The sequence below is a fragment of the Haliaeetus albicilla genome, chromosome 25, assembly GCF_947461875.1.
Source record: "Haliaeetus albicilla chromosome 25, bHalAlb1.1, whole genome shotgun sequence".
NCBI classification, from domain to species: Eukaryota; Metazoa; Chordata; class Aves; order Accipitriformes; family Accipitridae; genus Haliaeetus; species Haliaeetus albicilla.
In genome coordinates this window covers 20,390,782-20,405,779 of record NC_091507.1, presented here as the reverse complement: position 1 = coordinate 20,405,779, position 14,998 = coordinate 20,390,782, and the positions used below count along the sequence as shown (strand labels likewise).

At 36.1% G+C, this 14,998-nt stretch overlaps 1 protein-coding gene across 5 annotated transcripts in view; it reads right to left on the bottom strand.

The window, feature by feature from the left end:
* CCDC138 (coiled-coil domain containing 138) overlaps window positions 1–14,998 on the bottom strand; it is a 41,103-nt gene that overhangs the window by 14,968 nt on the left and 11,137 nt on the right. For all 5 annotated transcript variants that reach the window (XM_069770177.1, XM_069770178.1, XM_069770179.1 and 2 more), the window contains exons 7-13: window positions 14,811–14,930; window positions 13,287–13,364; window positions 13,097–13,207; window positions 11,795–11,959; window positions 10,900–11,016; window positions 9,672–9,864; window positions 4,223–4,399 (exon numbers count right to left, since the gene is read on the bottom strand). In XM_069770177.1, the coding sequence (XP_069626278.1) occupies window positions 4,223–4,399; window positions 9,672–9,864; window positions 10,900–11,016; window positions 11,795–11,959; window positions 13,097–13,207; window positions 13,287–13,364; window positions 14,811–14,930 (961 nt within the window). The remainder of the gene's footprint in view (window positions 1–4,222; window positions 4,400–9,671; window positions 9,865–10,899; window positions 11,017–11,794; window positions 11,960–13,096; window positions 13,208–13,286; window positions 13,365–14,810; window positions 14,931–14,998) is intronic.

The following is a 14,998-nucleotide window of genomic DNA, read 5'->3' as shown; positions in this document are numbered from 1 at the left end:
TTAAAGAGTAAACCCTGATCCTAGTAGTGACCAAAAATGTTCCAACCTGGAATCTGAAGTAATATTAAGAGACAAACCAAAAAGACCACCTTGAAGGCTGATAACCCAATCTTATGGCTCTAATGAGGAAATTATGAAAAATGGTTTTACCACTAAGAATGCAAATGGATAAACCTGGTGACACGAAGGGGGTCAAAATAAGCTGATACTCCCCTTTTGTCTTTGGAGTAGGTATGAAATGCCTAATCCCTGATTTCTACGGTTACATTTTCCACTATTCTAAGTACACATTCAGATATCGCTTCAACAGTATCCTGTCATGAAGGCATGGATGGGAAAAGTAATGCAAGAGTGGAAATCCATCACAGAGCTCATTCAGAGTTTATCAAGAAACTATACCTACTTTCTGTGACAATACTATCAGAGAAGGTTATTCACTGAAACGATCTGTAATATTCACTGCTCACACTTTCTTGCTCTCATTAGACCTGAGGATTCCAAGTGAGGTTTCCTGAAAGAAAGTCTGTCACTAGAAGTCATGTAGGGGTCTTTGGTGTAGTAACCTATGCTTTTTCCTTTGTACTTCACACAACTGAGCTGTGCAGTGCAAAAAACTGACATCTGCTTCTTCCTTCAGACTGGAATGCATAAGCTCACTGAAAACACAGAGGAGCTCCAAATTATCAATGAGCAAAGAGTTTCATTAGCCTTTGAATTGAAGGGGTACTGATCTTTAAACAAAGTATTTTTTATGGCTTGAACTCCAACCCTGACAGTTATCTTCATCAGCCACAGTCTTAAGGGCATGGATGTGCCCAAACATCCAGAAACATGTGTGGGCATATTGCATACAAGGCGGCATGATACACAGAGATTTTGCCTGTCAGCTGCCTCTCACCATATAGATTTTACTTCTTCCCACTGCTCTGTAAGAGTCTTTTTTTATTAAAGTTAGCCTTACCTTGACAGGAGCAAATGGTGAGCGTCAACACACATTTAGAGAATGACAGAAAAGGAGATCTTGCCAAACAAATCCTGGTTTACTGTCCTTTTTCTTTTCTTTTTTTTTTAACTAGACTTATTTTAAGTGATCCTTATTGCTTTAATCTTTCCCAAATAATAGCCATGAGATGCTGACTAGTGCAAAGAAAGCCCTAGAAAGAATGATGGCATCTCTGAAGTGCCAAAAAATGATGCTGCAGTTTTATTGTGAAAAAATTCTGTGTTAAACGTTATTCCCAGCCTACCAGGCAAAAAAGAGTACAGAACATTTAACACACTATTTGGCTTTCTGGCCACGGTTTCCAGGAGGAACTGAAGAATCTCAACTTCATGCATTTTTTTCAAGTTCTGAAATGCCCTGAAGCCATCCTCTGGACCACCTTATGATCTAGCAAGCTTTCTCAGACAACTAAATCACTCTAGAATTAATTATTCCTCCACCTCTGCCTGCTGATCATTCTCCTCCTTGTGAAAAAAAGATGTAGCAGAAGAAGGCAACAATCAGAACAGTAGAAGATATTGCGTATGAATGCATATCCTGAGTTGGCCAGAACTGACGAACATATAATCATGAAATCACAGGTAGACAGAGAAAAAAAGTACTGAGGAATGTTACCTTTCAGTCCTCCACCATCTCCTACTGAAATGGTGGTGTCAGGATTCTCCCAGATTCCTGATGTGAAACTCCTGAACAGGAATGGAGAGGGAGTGCACGAAAGGCTGTGTGCCAGTAAGATGCACTGCAGTAAGACTATTAATTTTAATTTGCCATTAAGGTCTTGTACATAGATAGAAAACAGATGATACCAGTGCCTCAACTGTTGCATTTGACATCATGTTTTCAGTAACTGAATGCCTTATCAGCACCGTCAATGTTGTATGAACATGCAATGGAAACTTGGATCCTGGACCCGTTGTACCAGATATACTATGAAGCCAAAAGCAATGATACTGATCTAAAATCTGAAAATGAGCATACCAAAACCAAATCAGTCAATGGGCTTAAGCAGTACTGCAGACTCTCTCATTATAATTTCTATGAACAGAAATATCCATCTTAGACTAGTAGGTACTTACTTCATATGCAGCTTAAGTAATTTTCCTTAACATATGAGAGAAATCTAGGTTTCATTTCTGGAACACGAGGAAGATAATTTCTTACAGGGAAGAGAACCCACATGAGGACCTCAGACAGGACTGGACTGTACAAAACCATTAGCATTCATTGCTTACTATAACAAAAGGTACATGCAGTTACAGGGAGGAGTAGTGCAACATAGTAGTTATTTCACATCTGATTCACATCTTTCAGCCTGGACAACTAAAATCTGAATCTGTAAAAATATTTCACAAAAAAATTAAAACTTAAAAAAATATGTTATAGAAAAGAATATCTAGAAAAAAATAAACCACTGACTTTTTTTCCAACTTAATTTCTAATCACTTCAGCTCTAAAGGTAGTATTTTTGAACAAAAAATATTGGAATACTCCTATAGAGTCAGAAAATTATTGCAGCATGTTGAAAGAATGCCTAGGATTGCATATCTTACAGGAAAAAAAAAAAAAGTCTAGACTTTGCTTCCCGTTGGTCAGATGCTGTCTTTTTGGGTACTATGATTCCATATTTTAGTATATGGTCAGCTACCTATGACTTCATATTTAAGGCTGCACGCCAACACAGCTTTAAATTGAGCATAAATTCGTGTTTTAATCTAATACAGAGAGCCCTCTGAATATTCACTGCCGCCTTCTAGTTTGTCTTTTAATGACTTTTTAATAGGAAACTTACAAAGGAATGAGAATACGATTTCCCATCAACAATACTACTTCACATTGTTAACAATTTCTTGCAAAACACTATGTATTGGAAAAGAGCAGAACATGCCTATAACTTGTGTATTGGCACTTCATTCTACCAAAGAGAAAAGCTCTGCATAAGGCTTTATATCCAGTTGCCAAGAAATAAATTCTATGTCAGTTCAATTAAATGTTACTCCTCCTTCCCTGATTTCACACGTATATACATCTTCTCTGAGAAGCAACACAGCAAACTGTGAGTGTCTCACAATATATCGCCATTATTCTTCAAACTGCAGGCATCTAGTGTATCAGAAAGACTACTGCTAGGTAGCAGAACATGTACTGCTATTGGCATTACCCAAAGTAATACCAGACACCATCCACCTTGCTTAGGTTACTTTTGTGCATACAACTATTTCTTTCCCAATCCCTTTACCAATCATAGTTATGACTATTAGGAAGAATACTTTAGTGTAAGACTGTACTAACTACATGGTCAGAAAAAGATTCTGCAAGGAAGAATAAAACTTCAGTTAAATATTTCTGCCACTTACGTCGCTACAAAATGGCTTTTAACTCAATACTGTTCCATCCCAAGTCAAACACAATTTCAATTTTTACCACTACAATGCATAGTAACAAAATACCTCCAAAATAACAATACACATTTCAAAAATAGCAGCAGCCCCTTCCTGAACTTTTCTGTTCTAAGAGGCAGCGAGTGATTTTTATCTTAAAAAAAAACAAAACCAGTCACAAGATTTATTCAACATGGCACTGGAATGCCTCACTACCTTCATGTTCATCCAGTTGGTTATCAACTGATTCTTCGCTTGTATCACTTGGAAAAGCACTGTGACAAATGAGATTATTAAGCTTTCTATAGGGCCACAGCACCTTAAAACTCAGCAAAACATAACCATCTCTTCTAGAAATGCCATTTCCAATTATTAGAAACTGAAAATTATTGGGGATGAGCTGTTCATTCAAACTAGAAGAAGAACTTAAATAAAGCCTATTTCTTATCTCCACCTGCTGGCAGGTTTTCATGATATGGCTTCCCTAGCACAGCTTGACTTCAAAGAAAAACATCAGCAAGCTACAACACTGGAATAAACTGAAAAGCCAAACCCAAAAGAGCAACAAAAAAATTCATATCAATAAGCAAGCAAGCAACCAGGACAAAATATAAAGCACAGGTGCTGAGAGGGAGAAGAAAAGACAAGACAACTCAGAAAGAGCCAGACAATTCAGAAATATGTTTTATGTCCCTAATGAATTTACATGATACAGATGAATGCTAATACTAGATTAGATTATTTACACAGAAGAGTCATGCTATTTTTACATTGTACTTATGCTTGTCTCACCTGTTTTCATAATGATTTTATATTTATTTTTTTAATAACTCAAATTTACCAGATTCTGTGGTCATCTGAAGTAATCCATCAAGAGCACTGGAAAGCAGACCTCTACTGGATACTTTGAAGTGACTTAATATGACAGGCACACATTGGTATTCCAAAAATAAGGCCTTCCCTTCATCCGTCTTCAAGTCTACGCGAAGGGAATCAAATGCCTGAGCCAGGTAATCCACTGAAAGATATCAGAATACAGGCAATAAAACTTCTATAATTATAGTTCCATTAAGCAATATGTGAACACCTGTCCTGAGAGTTACTGTTGCAGATATATATTTAAAAGTTAAATGGCTTAAAATATTAAATTTTATTTTTATTTAAAGACTTCCTGTGATTTTATTCCTTAACAATTTGTTGTGAGTGGAGAAAAAGACTAAGTACAACTCATACCTTGAAGAAAAATATACAGCCCTTCTAATATTCTGCTTAATAGGAAAGAAATTACAAGCTTGCGTAGTTTGATACAATGTTGGTTTCAACATCTGGGAAACCTCTGTTAAAGGAGCCAAGGGCTGATTTGTCTGAATAAGAGCAATTACTTTCATGAGAGCAACTACTCCCATTCCTTTCTATAAAAAGTAAGTTTCAGTGCATACATTTTATATACTCATCCATTGTGGAGTGCACTAAATTATACGAAGAATGTAGATTAAGTGAACCAATCTAATTTTCTTAATTTCTTGATGTTAAATCTTTCTCAGTATCTTGGAATAGCATTGATCATCTGGAGTGCAGAAAATTAAGTACAAGGAAACAATTTATCCTGTAGCAAAAGTTTAACTGCGGTGCCATCTGCTGGATACTGACATTTTGAAGGAAATGGGATATATGTTCAAACCAATGTGCTACTTTATCACTAGATCATTAGTGCTATGTGGTCAGTGATAAAAATTCATACACAGTGATATCTGACATATGTTAACAACAGATCATATTTTCCATGTTATAGAAGCCAGCAGTAAAAAGCAACCATGAGAAACTGAACTGATTCATTCTAATCAAGAGCGCTCATCTGCTTAGGGTAAGTCTCTGCAATAATTTCTTTGTATTGCAATTCTTTTTGCATCATTTTTATCAAACATTTCTAGAAATGTAAGTCTCAATTATCATGCTTCACCAAAATATCTTGACTGAAATAGTTCCCTCCAACAGCTGAAATACTGTGTTTGCTCATTAATGATGTCAGGGTGGTCTTCCACCATGTTTAAATCCTGTGTTTACTGTAAATACTCACAATATAAATACTGCACAGGTCAGTTAAGCATAAAGACATACTAATCTGCTTAAGCATCTAATCCAGAATGATGACTTCCATGAACAAGAACATTGTTCATTATCTATGGATTTAAAATCTTTGGCATCCCTGTTTAGTGTCAATCAGGGTACCAGAGATTGCAGCAATTTTGTGATGTGGATCTCTGCTGTCTAAGAAATGGCCCAAAATTCATATCAGATGGCAAAGGTGGCATCTGATTCTGACATTCTGGCATGGTTTTTCAGGATTACCTTGAAAATTAACATCTCTGTAACCTGTCTCCATCTCTTTGTGTTACTAGCAGAAGGGATGCGTTTTTACTAGTAAAGACGTAAAATACAAACCATTCTGAGAACAAAAGATAGCAAAAATAGAATCATGGAATAATTTAGGTTGGAATCTAGTCGAACCCTCCTGCCCAAAGCAGGACCATCTCTGAAGTTAGGTTACATTGCTCAGTCGTAACCCCACTGAACTATTATTTGCTATCAAAATGATCTGTGTTTTTAAAATGTCTTTGAAAAGGGAAAAATCAGTCGTTATCACAAAGAGCTGAAAAAGGATTATAGATATGTTCATTCTTATGCTATCCTTGTAAAACTTATTCTTGCAGAAAATCCCGGTTATGTAGCACCACAGTACACAAGTTGCTGCAGGTAGGACCTGCTCTTAATGGTATATAATTTGTGTTTTCTGCCTGACTGCCATAAAAAGGATCTGCAACACCTCTTGTTTCCTATTTCTCTTGAAGAGAGAAAAGGCTTCATAACTGAAGGCAGCAGTTAACAAATCAGCTGAGAGAACAGTTACTCTACTCGAGAGATATATTTTCCACGGTTTTGTCTCACTCTGTCCAGACACAATCTGATTCTTGTTAACTTGTAGTGTCTACTTTGAAACTTTTACCTTCTCCCTCTCCCATGAGGCAGGGAAGACCCAGTTTCCTCTATTTCTTTGCCAACACAAAATTATATAAGTTTTAAGTAGAGAATTCTACTTTACACTACTATTTTACATATCTGCTAGTATGAAAAGTGGGAGGATCCTGGGAACAAAGTGGAAATAGAAAATAATCACAGTGAAAGGAAAGAGTCACTCACCCTCTGATGCCCCCCTACACAACCCCCCTGATTCTTTTTGGTTAACAAAAGGCAGAAGCGTGAGCTGAAAATGATGTAGCTGTTTTAGATACAATAATCCCCTAACAGGCATTGAAGGCTGTCTGGACTGTATTATTTAAGAGGATATTTGAATTTTTTTCTCCCCCCCCCCCCCCCGAAATAAAAACACAAAATAATCAAGTCTTTATATCGTCAGAAGCTCAACTTGATAATATGTGGCAATTATATTGCATTTAGGATTCAGAGGGGACCTATCAACTCTGCTGCTTTTATACTGATGGATCTTTTTGCATAGGTGAACAAAACTGCTTCATAACAATCATTGAAGCCATTATTGAATTAAAACAATTAAGTCAGAAGAGAAAGCTAATAATAGAAGTCAAAATAAGATATTCTTTTGGATTACTCATCAAATCTGCAGATTTACGAATTAAGAACCTTCAAGCATAATTCAGATTACGTACTACTGTTGAAGTGTTCAAAGAAGACATATATATATATTACAAATAGGTAAGAATTTGTTTAAATGACCAAAGTTAATCTGTAAGTTAATTTTAAATATCTCTATAAATCACATTGAATATCTCTATAAATCACATTGAATGAAGGTGTTTCTTCTCTGGGTTCTGACAGAAAAGTGTACACCAATCTCTATGTCAAAAGGATAAGGAAGTAAAGCATTAAAAATCTGAGTTTGTGCCTCTTCTCATAGTGTGCTAAACACTCAGAGCTCACAGGAAACAGTCCATTTTTGTCATCACTTTAAAGAAAATGTCTTTTAAGTCTTTTAAGATCATACCAGTTTTCAAAGAAGGCTCTACTGAGAAGATTTGCCACAGCATCTTGAAAACTGCACAAGTGGAGTAACCTGTCATGATCTGAAGCTGAAGTCACTATTTTCACAGCTGTGTTATCTCCTGATATGACCTTCTTTGCTTTTGCCTTGTTAACAAAGTACATTACTATACTACATCAACGTAGGAATTCTGACGATTTTGGATAAACCGGCCACTTTTCATGCTAGACAGGTGGCTTTGAAGTCTAAAACATTTTTACGCAGACAGAACATGGTGCCTTTGTAAATTAATCTATTTAACAGTGAAATCCGAATGGACAATCATATCAAGAACTGACAATTTCATAAAGTAGTATTTTTCAATGTTGATAATGTTTTATGGATAGCCATTTGCAGTGCCAGACTTGGTAGGAGAAGAGGGAAGCAGCAGCAGACAGGTAAGGGCTGGAGTATGAACTGTATACTAAACTTACACCAACAGACAAAGCAATTTCAGGACATATATTGTATCACAAGTCAATCTAACAATTATAATCCACTACTGTCCTGGTTTTGGCTGGGATAGAGTTAATTTTCTTCCTAGTAGCTGGTACAGTGCTGTGGTTTGGATTTAGTATGAGAATAATGTTGATAACTGATGTTTTAGTTGTTGCTTACCCCAAGTCAAGGATTTTTCAGTTTCCCATGCTTTGCCAGCGAGGAGGTGCACAAGAAGCTGCGAGGGGGCATAGCCAGGACAGCTGACGCAAACTAGCCAAAGGGATATTCCATACCATAGGACATCACGTTCAGTATATAAACTAGGTGAAGTTGGCTGGGAGGGGCTGATCGCTGCTTGGGGACTGGCTGGGCATTCGTCACCAGGTGGTGAGCAACTGCATTGTGCAGCGCTTCTCTTTCTTGTGTTTTATTTTTCTCTTTTTGTTATCTTCTTTTTCATTACTATTATTATTATAATATTTTATTTCAATTATTAAACTGTTCTTATCCCAACCCACAGTTTTACTTTTCTTTTTTTCCTATTCTCCTCCTCATCCCACTAAGGAGGGGCAGGGAGGAGTGAGCAAGCAGCTGCATGGTGCTTAGTTGCCAGCTAGGGTTAAACCACGACAACTACATAAGTGGCTTTCTTTATGTGACTACAGATACATCAGAAATACCTATGAACATCAGATTTACCTATAAAGATAAATGCAGTAAAGTTGTAACTATGTCAGAAAAGAAACACTTGACACTGCAGCTGATCAGCCTTTCAAGGGATAGGTAAACAACCTACTAGCTTAAACAGGACAGTGAAATACTAGAACTGTGCAAAATCTGCTACTTAATTCAGTTTCCAAAGAGTGTCCTGGTTTTGGCTGGGATAGAGATAATTTTCTTTCTAGTAGCTGGTATAGTGTTATGTTTTGGGTTCAGTATGAGAAGAATGTTGATAACACACGGATGTTTTCAGTTGCTGTTAAGTAGTGTTTATACCAAGTCAAGGATTGTTCAGCTTCTCCTGCCCAGCCAGCAAGAAGGCTGGAGGGGCACAAGAATTTGGGAGGGGACACAGCCAGGACAGCAGACCCAAACCGGCCAAAGGAATATTCCATACCATGTGACATCGTGCCCAGTATATAAACAGGAGGGAGTTGGCCTGGGGGGATTGCTGCTCAGGAACTAACTGGGCATCTGTCGGCAAGTGGTGAGCAATTGCATTGTGCATCACTTGTTTTGTATATTCCAATTCTTTTATTCTTGTAATTTTTTAATTGTATTATTGTCACTATTATTTTCTTCCTTTTCGTTCTATTAAACTGTTCTCATGTCAACCCACAAATTATACTTTTTTGCCCAATCCTCTCCCCCATCCCACTGTATGGGGGGTGAGTGAGTGAGCAGCTGCGTGGTGCTTAGTTGCTGGCTGGGGTTAAACCACAATAAAGAGCACCTACCTGTGCCATTCTATGCAGTAAAGATCTTGGCAATCGAATCACTGCTGTAGTGATAGTTTGACAGAATTACCAACATCTCTTTTCCCCTTCTTCAGAAATGTTGACTTGTCTGACAAGAAGTCATCATATTAAAAGGAACACATAAATTCCAACATGAAATGAGTAATAGCAAGATTCATACTTGCTTCCAGTGTATTTTATTTCACAAGTTATTAAAACTCAAGTAAAAACACTTTTCGCTAATAAAGCATAATAGACTCTACAGTATCACTGAAATGTTTTTTTTCCCAGGCATATGACTGAAATAAAGAAATGAATATAAAAAAATCAGAACTTACCTTGTGTCACTGTTTTAAGCACAATTAAAGTTGACAGAAACCTCAAAGGCATACAGGAACTCTTAAAGAAAGCTGCCGATTTTGATTTTCTCTCTGTAGACTGTTCGGAAGAACTATGTGGGTTTCCCTTACTTACTATGCCTTTGAAAATATCTTCACCAAGTCTCCTCATTGTTGATGTCATTGTTGCATGCTGTTTCAAACAATGCACACAGTTAGTGTAAACATTAAAACACACTGAAATCCTGTGTACTATATAGAGATACTTATGTTCCCCTAGCAACTGAATATTAATCAGCAAATCGTTTGACCATGTATTGGAATATAATCTGTATAAGAGATACTACTTTGTGTCCCAAAAGCAGTTAAACAACATTATCACGATGCCTTATCAAGACATACTTCACAAAGAGACTAGTTAGTGAGGGCCTCTGATATGGTGACATTATTTAAGTTTCCTCTGGTTCCAGAACAAGCTCAGCTTCAGTCAACTCTACTTTGTAAGGTTGCCTGAAGTTATATCCTCTAAAAGCGTTTACAGAATCAAGGTCTAAACATGAAGCTTAAGAACACCGTACAGGTAAGAACTACTAGACTTTTCATCATAAACTATACAGAAATATTACTTCAGCATCAAACTTCACAATATGCTCATTTAAAATATAGTTTCTTATTAGCACTAAAAAGAACAGCTTACTATTCTATTGAATTCAAACTCAACAAAGTTTCCTATCTTTTGCTTTAGCAAAAGCACTCTTGACAGCACTAGGCACTATACTGAGTCTTTACAGTATTGCTACTGTGTTTTTCTTTATTATACTGCTAAATATTTTCTTATAGCACTTCCATCAATTTCAACAAATCTCATGCATAAAGTGAACCTAAAAATATTGCCTTTTCTAGTGCAAAAGTTTTGTAAATACATATATAAAAATATAATTTCTGAGATGCTTAGACACCACAACAGAGTTCACACATACTTAGAAAAACTGTGTTTAGATACACAATGCAAAGTTTAAAATTAACTTGAAAATGAATTTTTTTTTCATTTGCTATCTATCTGTGGTAAACACTATGAATTTATGCTTTGCAAAGACAGCAGAGTTTCTTTTATGTCTACTACCTAAAACATCCACTTTTCCTATGTAGTTAAAAACCAAAATTCATTAATATCTTCTGTGAATTTAGTTTTTAAAAAACCATACTGCAAGAGGACTACTTGTTTTACCTGAATACCAGTGTCTAGCTGTCTTATAGACCAGTAAATAAATTTAATCACAGGCATGTGTAGTTTAGGATTCACAAATGGCATCCACTGGAGTTGCTCAGTAGCTATAGGCAAAAGCTGTAAAAATATACAAAAGTAAAATTACATGCAGTATATGAAACTACTGTATAAGCTAACCACAAGTGAAAACCAACCAACCAAAACTCCCAACTTTCTCCTGGAGTTTAAGAGATTACATATGCAAATACTCACTGGCCTGATCCAGTACAGGTAACAGATTTTACATTTTACAGGTTTACATACAAAAGTGGAGATAGATCATGTGAGCTCAATCTCAGTAAATCCAATCCCAATTGCTATAAATCTACATATTCTATAATGAAGAAGAACAGTAAAAGATTTTCTGAACACCTCACCAATTTCCAAACCTTGGTATCCCCAGAAACAAAAAAATAAAAGTGTTATGAGTATAGCATAGTATCACCTTTTATCAGTCATAAATTGAAACTTTAATATCTAATATAGGCACAAAATTATTTTAAATTAGACATGTTCATCTCCTTAGGAAAAAGGAATTATGTACAGTATTACACATAAAACACAACACAAATTATCAACTGACAGAAATGACTTGAAATAAAATGCTGAAACTCTCAAGTTGAGACTGAACACCACACTTTTCCTTAAAAAGTATCTGTATGCTTTACAAATGATAAATTATCTATTATATCTCACTGCTGGAATGAATACTGACTTATTAACAGTGATTTTGTTTTAATGATTGTATCCAAAGCATATATAAAACAGGCTGATCTGTTATAGTCTCAAAATCATTTAAAAACCCCCATAAATCTGAAAACGTATTAACGCAAGCAAACAATCCAAACCCCTTTACCTTCATACACCTTTCCTGGGTGCAGGATTTTTTTGAGGTCTGGGTAGCCATAAATTTATGAGTGTCTTCTCTTTCTTCTTGTATTTTTATTTTGCTAAGGTGTTGGTCTGAGATCCAATCCATAAGAAGAGTTAAGAGCTCATAAACTTGTGCATTCAATGGTAGCTGTAATACATCCACAACATTTTCATATACAGAGCCACTCCATTTTATGATTTATAATTCTGGTCAAATGAATCACAGGAAAACCTTTTGTGTCCTTTGCATGTGGAAGTTCTTATTTCAATGCGCTAGACCTCCTTTGCTTTATTTCATACAATCCACTGTTGTTAAAATTTAATTGGGTAATTAGCATTGTTAGAAAAAGAACAAAGACTTCATGAAATTGTCATTCTCTCCCTTTACTACACTGCAATGAAACACTCTACAAATGATATCCAGAGGCCTGAAGACAGGCTACATGAACAGTTCTCTAAACATTTCAACAGTTTTCTTGTATTTACCTTCAGATAACTGTTTTCCTCTTCACTCAGAACTATTACTGATACTGTTTATATTTCACTTGGAAGCAAAGTACACTAAAACCTACGTATGACCATTTTACAGTTTAGCCTCTAGCTGGGGAAAATCATTACCAATTGGGAGATGTTGGTAGAGTATTACCAGAGGACTTGCTGCTAAATGGAACAACATGGAGACAGAAAGCATTTCATTAAGTGATGTAAGAAGATATTTTAAGGAAAACAAGGTGATCATATGGGAACTGTGTATGAACACTGCATTTATTCTCTTTCCCTCATTAAAAACTATTTCTCAAAAAAATAACAGTAGTACAATCACTTTTCGCTCAGAAAATTAAAATTCGTTATCTGATACTTTGGACTGACTAGTTTTTAGCTGGTGTTATTCATAAGAACAGTGCTGTACTGTAGCAGTAACCAGAATGAGTTTAAGATTTGCTCTGACACAGTGAAAGAACCAGTTACAGTGTAAGCAGGATATTATCTAAATTCACAGATGAAAGATGACATGACAGGAAAATATACCATGTAAATAAAAAAAATATACATATACGATATACATACACAATATGAAATCCAACAGACTTATTTTTAGCAAGAAGCTTAATTCTTTGTTAACTGCTCGTTTTCCCCCAATATAACCTGTGTCTTTTCTTACTGTAACTAATTCACTCATAAAATAAAATTGGAAGTTACATATTGTAATTTGTAGCAGATACACAGAGAATGTTCCACTGCCTAATTTGTCTCGAGTGCTTCTTTCATATTGCCCAATTCTTACCTTAGCAATTTTTGATGTTACCATCACTTTTTCCTGCTTGACAGGTTTACTTTGTTGCACCACTTGACATATGTCCTTAGACTTCCGTACCATTAAAAATTCGTGCTTCCTCTACAACAAAATGTAACAATGAATTATATTTCACTTGTTACCTATAAAGGAAGCAGGTACCTGTAAGAACAAACCTTACTTGTAGATTCTCTAAACGAGCTTGTACTTTTCTTGCTTGACCTTCCAACTTCTTGTTCAGCTCGGTTACATCACTTAACTGAAAGAATCAGAAAATATTAAAGTATCTGTAAATTCAAAACTCACTTCTTGACTTAATTATCACACTGAAATAATTTGATGTTGTTGCTGAGTGGCTAATGTGTTTAAGTTCAAGTTTTTTCTTCTGAGTACATAAAGCGACAGAAACAAAATCATCATCCACCTCCTCAACAAATCTCAGTAATCACAGACTGGTTGAGGTTGGCAGGCACCTCTGGAGGTCATCTGGTCCAAGCCCCCAGCTCAAGCAGGGCCACTGAGAACCAGCTGCCCAGGACCATGCCCAGACAGCTGTGGAATATCTCCAAGGGGGGCGACTCCACCACCTCTCTGGGCAACCTTTTCCAGGATAAATAAGACAGCAGTAGCTCTTTGTTGACCTGCAGCCCAACCTTTCAGTTTGCAGGGGAAGAATAAGCACTACAATGCCCATCTAGATATAAAGGCACTACACATTTGATTACTTTTCATGAAGAAGTGACATAAAAATGGAGTGCACATTTCAAGAACGGTCCAATAGCCTTGTTAATGGGGAGGGTGAAAGTTTTCTTCTCTGCAGAATGGAACAGTTACTGAGCATGCTACAAAAGCAGTTTGCTCTGTGAGAGAAGATGAGGGAAACTGCAACCTCCATTTAAATATAAGAAACATCCTCTATGCATACAACCATGAACAGCACGTTTATCACAGAAGCCCTCAGTTCGCACAGAAATGCAAAGTTTTTATAGTGAGGGAAAAACAGAGAGACAGATGGGTTGCACCAGAACCATCAACATTCTAGGAGTTAGGTCTGACCTTCTCTAAGAGAAAGAATAAGGCTCTGCTGTAGATTTTTATTGTACTCAGACTATCAGAACTGTAATTAAGTCAATGAATAAAAAATGGTCAAATAGTTTAGATAGCATTTTGAGTGTCAGCATTTTAGGTCAGATTTAACAGTCAAGTGAGATGAAAATTCTTACTCTCTGTATTCCTATGAACCACTGTTCCAGTTTAAGAACTGAGAAAATATTGCCTTAATTAACATTTGTAAAAATAAAAAAAAATATTGAGCAAACATGAAGTTAGAAGTACACATGCTACTTTGTATTTAATAGAATCAGCGCAGCAATTCAGCACAGGGTGGATTCTATTATGTTATAAAAGACTTCCTCTCCATCCACTCTCAATTTGCTTCAGAGGACATGGATTTGTCCTTCCTAACAATTAGCTGTTGCTATTGGGTCAGAGGAGTAAGTCCAAGCTTTTTTTATACTTTAAAAGATTAGAAAGGCTAAGTTTCAAGTACTAGAAAAAAGTGCAGAAAGTACTTTCAGTCATTCATACAATTCTTGTCTTACAGAAACAAAAAATCAGCAATTTTGCAAACTTAAGCTGTTCAAGTATTTAAAATTGTTGACTGTAACTTATAAAATAATTGATAACAGGAAATAACTAATTTTACCTGTTTTCTTAAAGAGTCATTCATTTCCTTCAAGGTGTCAAATGATGACTTCAGCCTCCTATTTTCTTTAGTTATTTCTCTCAAGGCTTCTGTCAGCTGTTTAACTTCTGCCTCGTGTTGCTATAGAAATATCGAATTTAAAAACTTGACTTACAAGAGACTATTTTAGAAACAATTCTAAGCTAAGT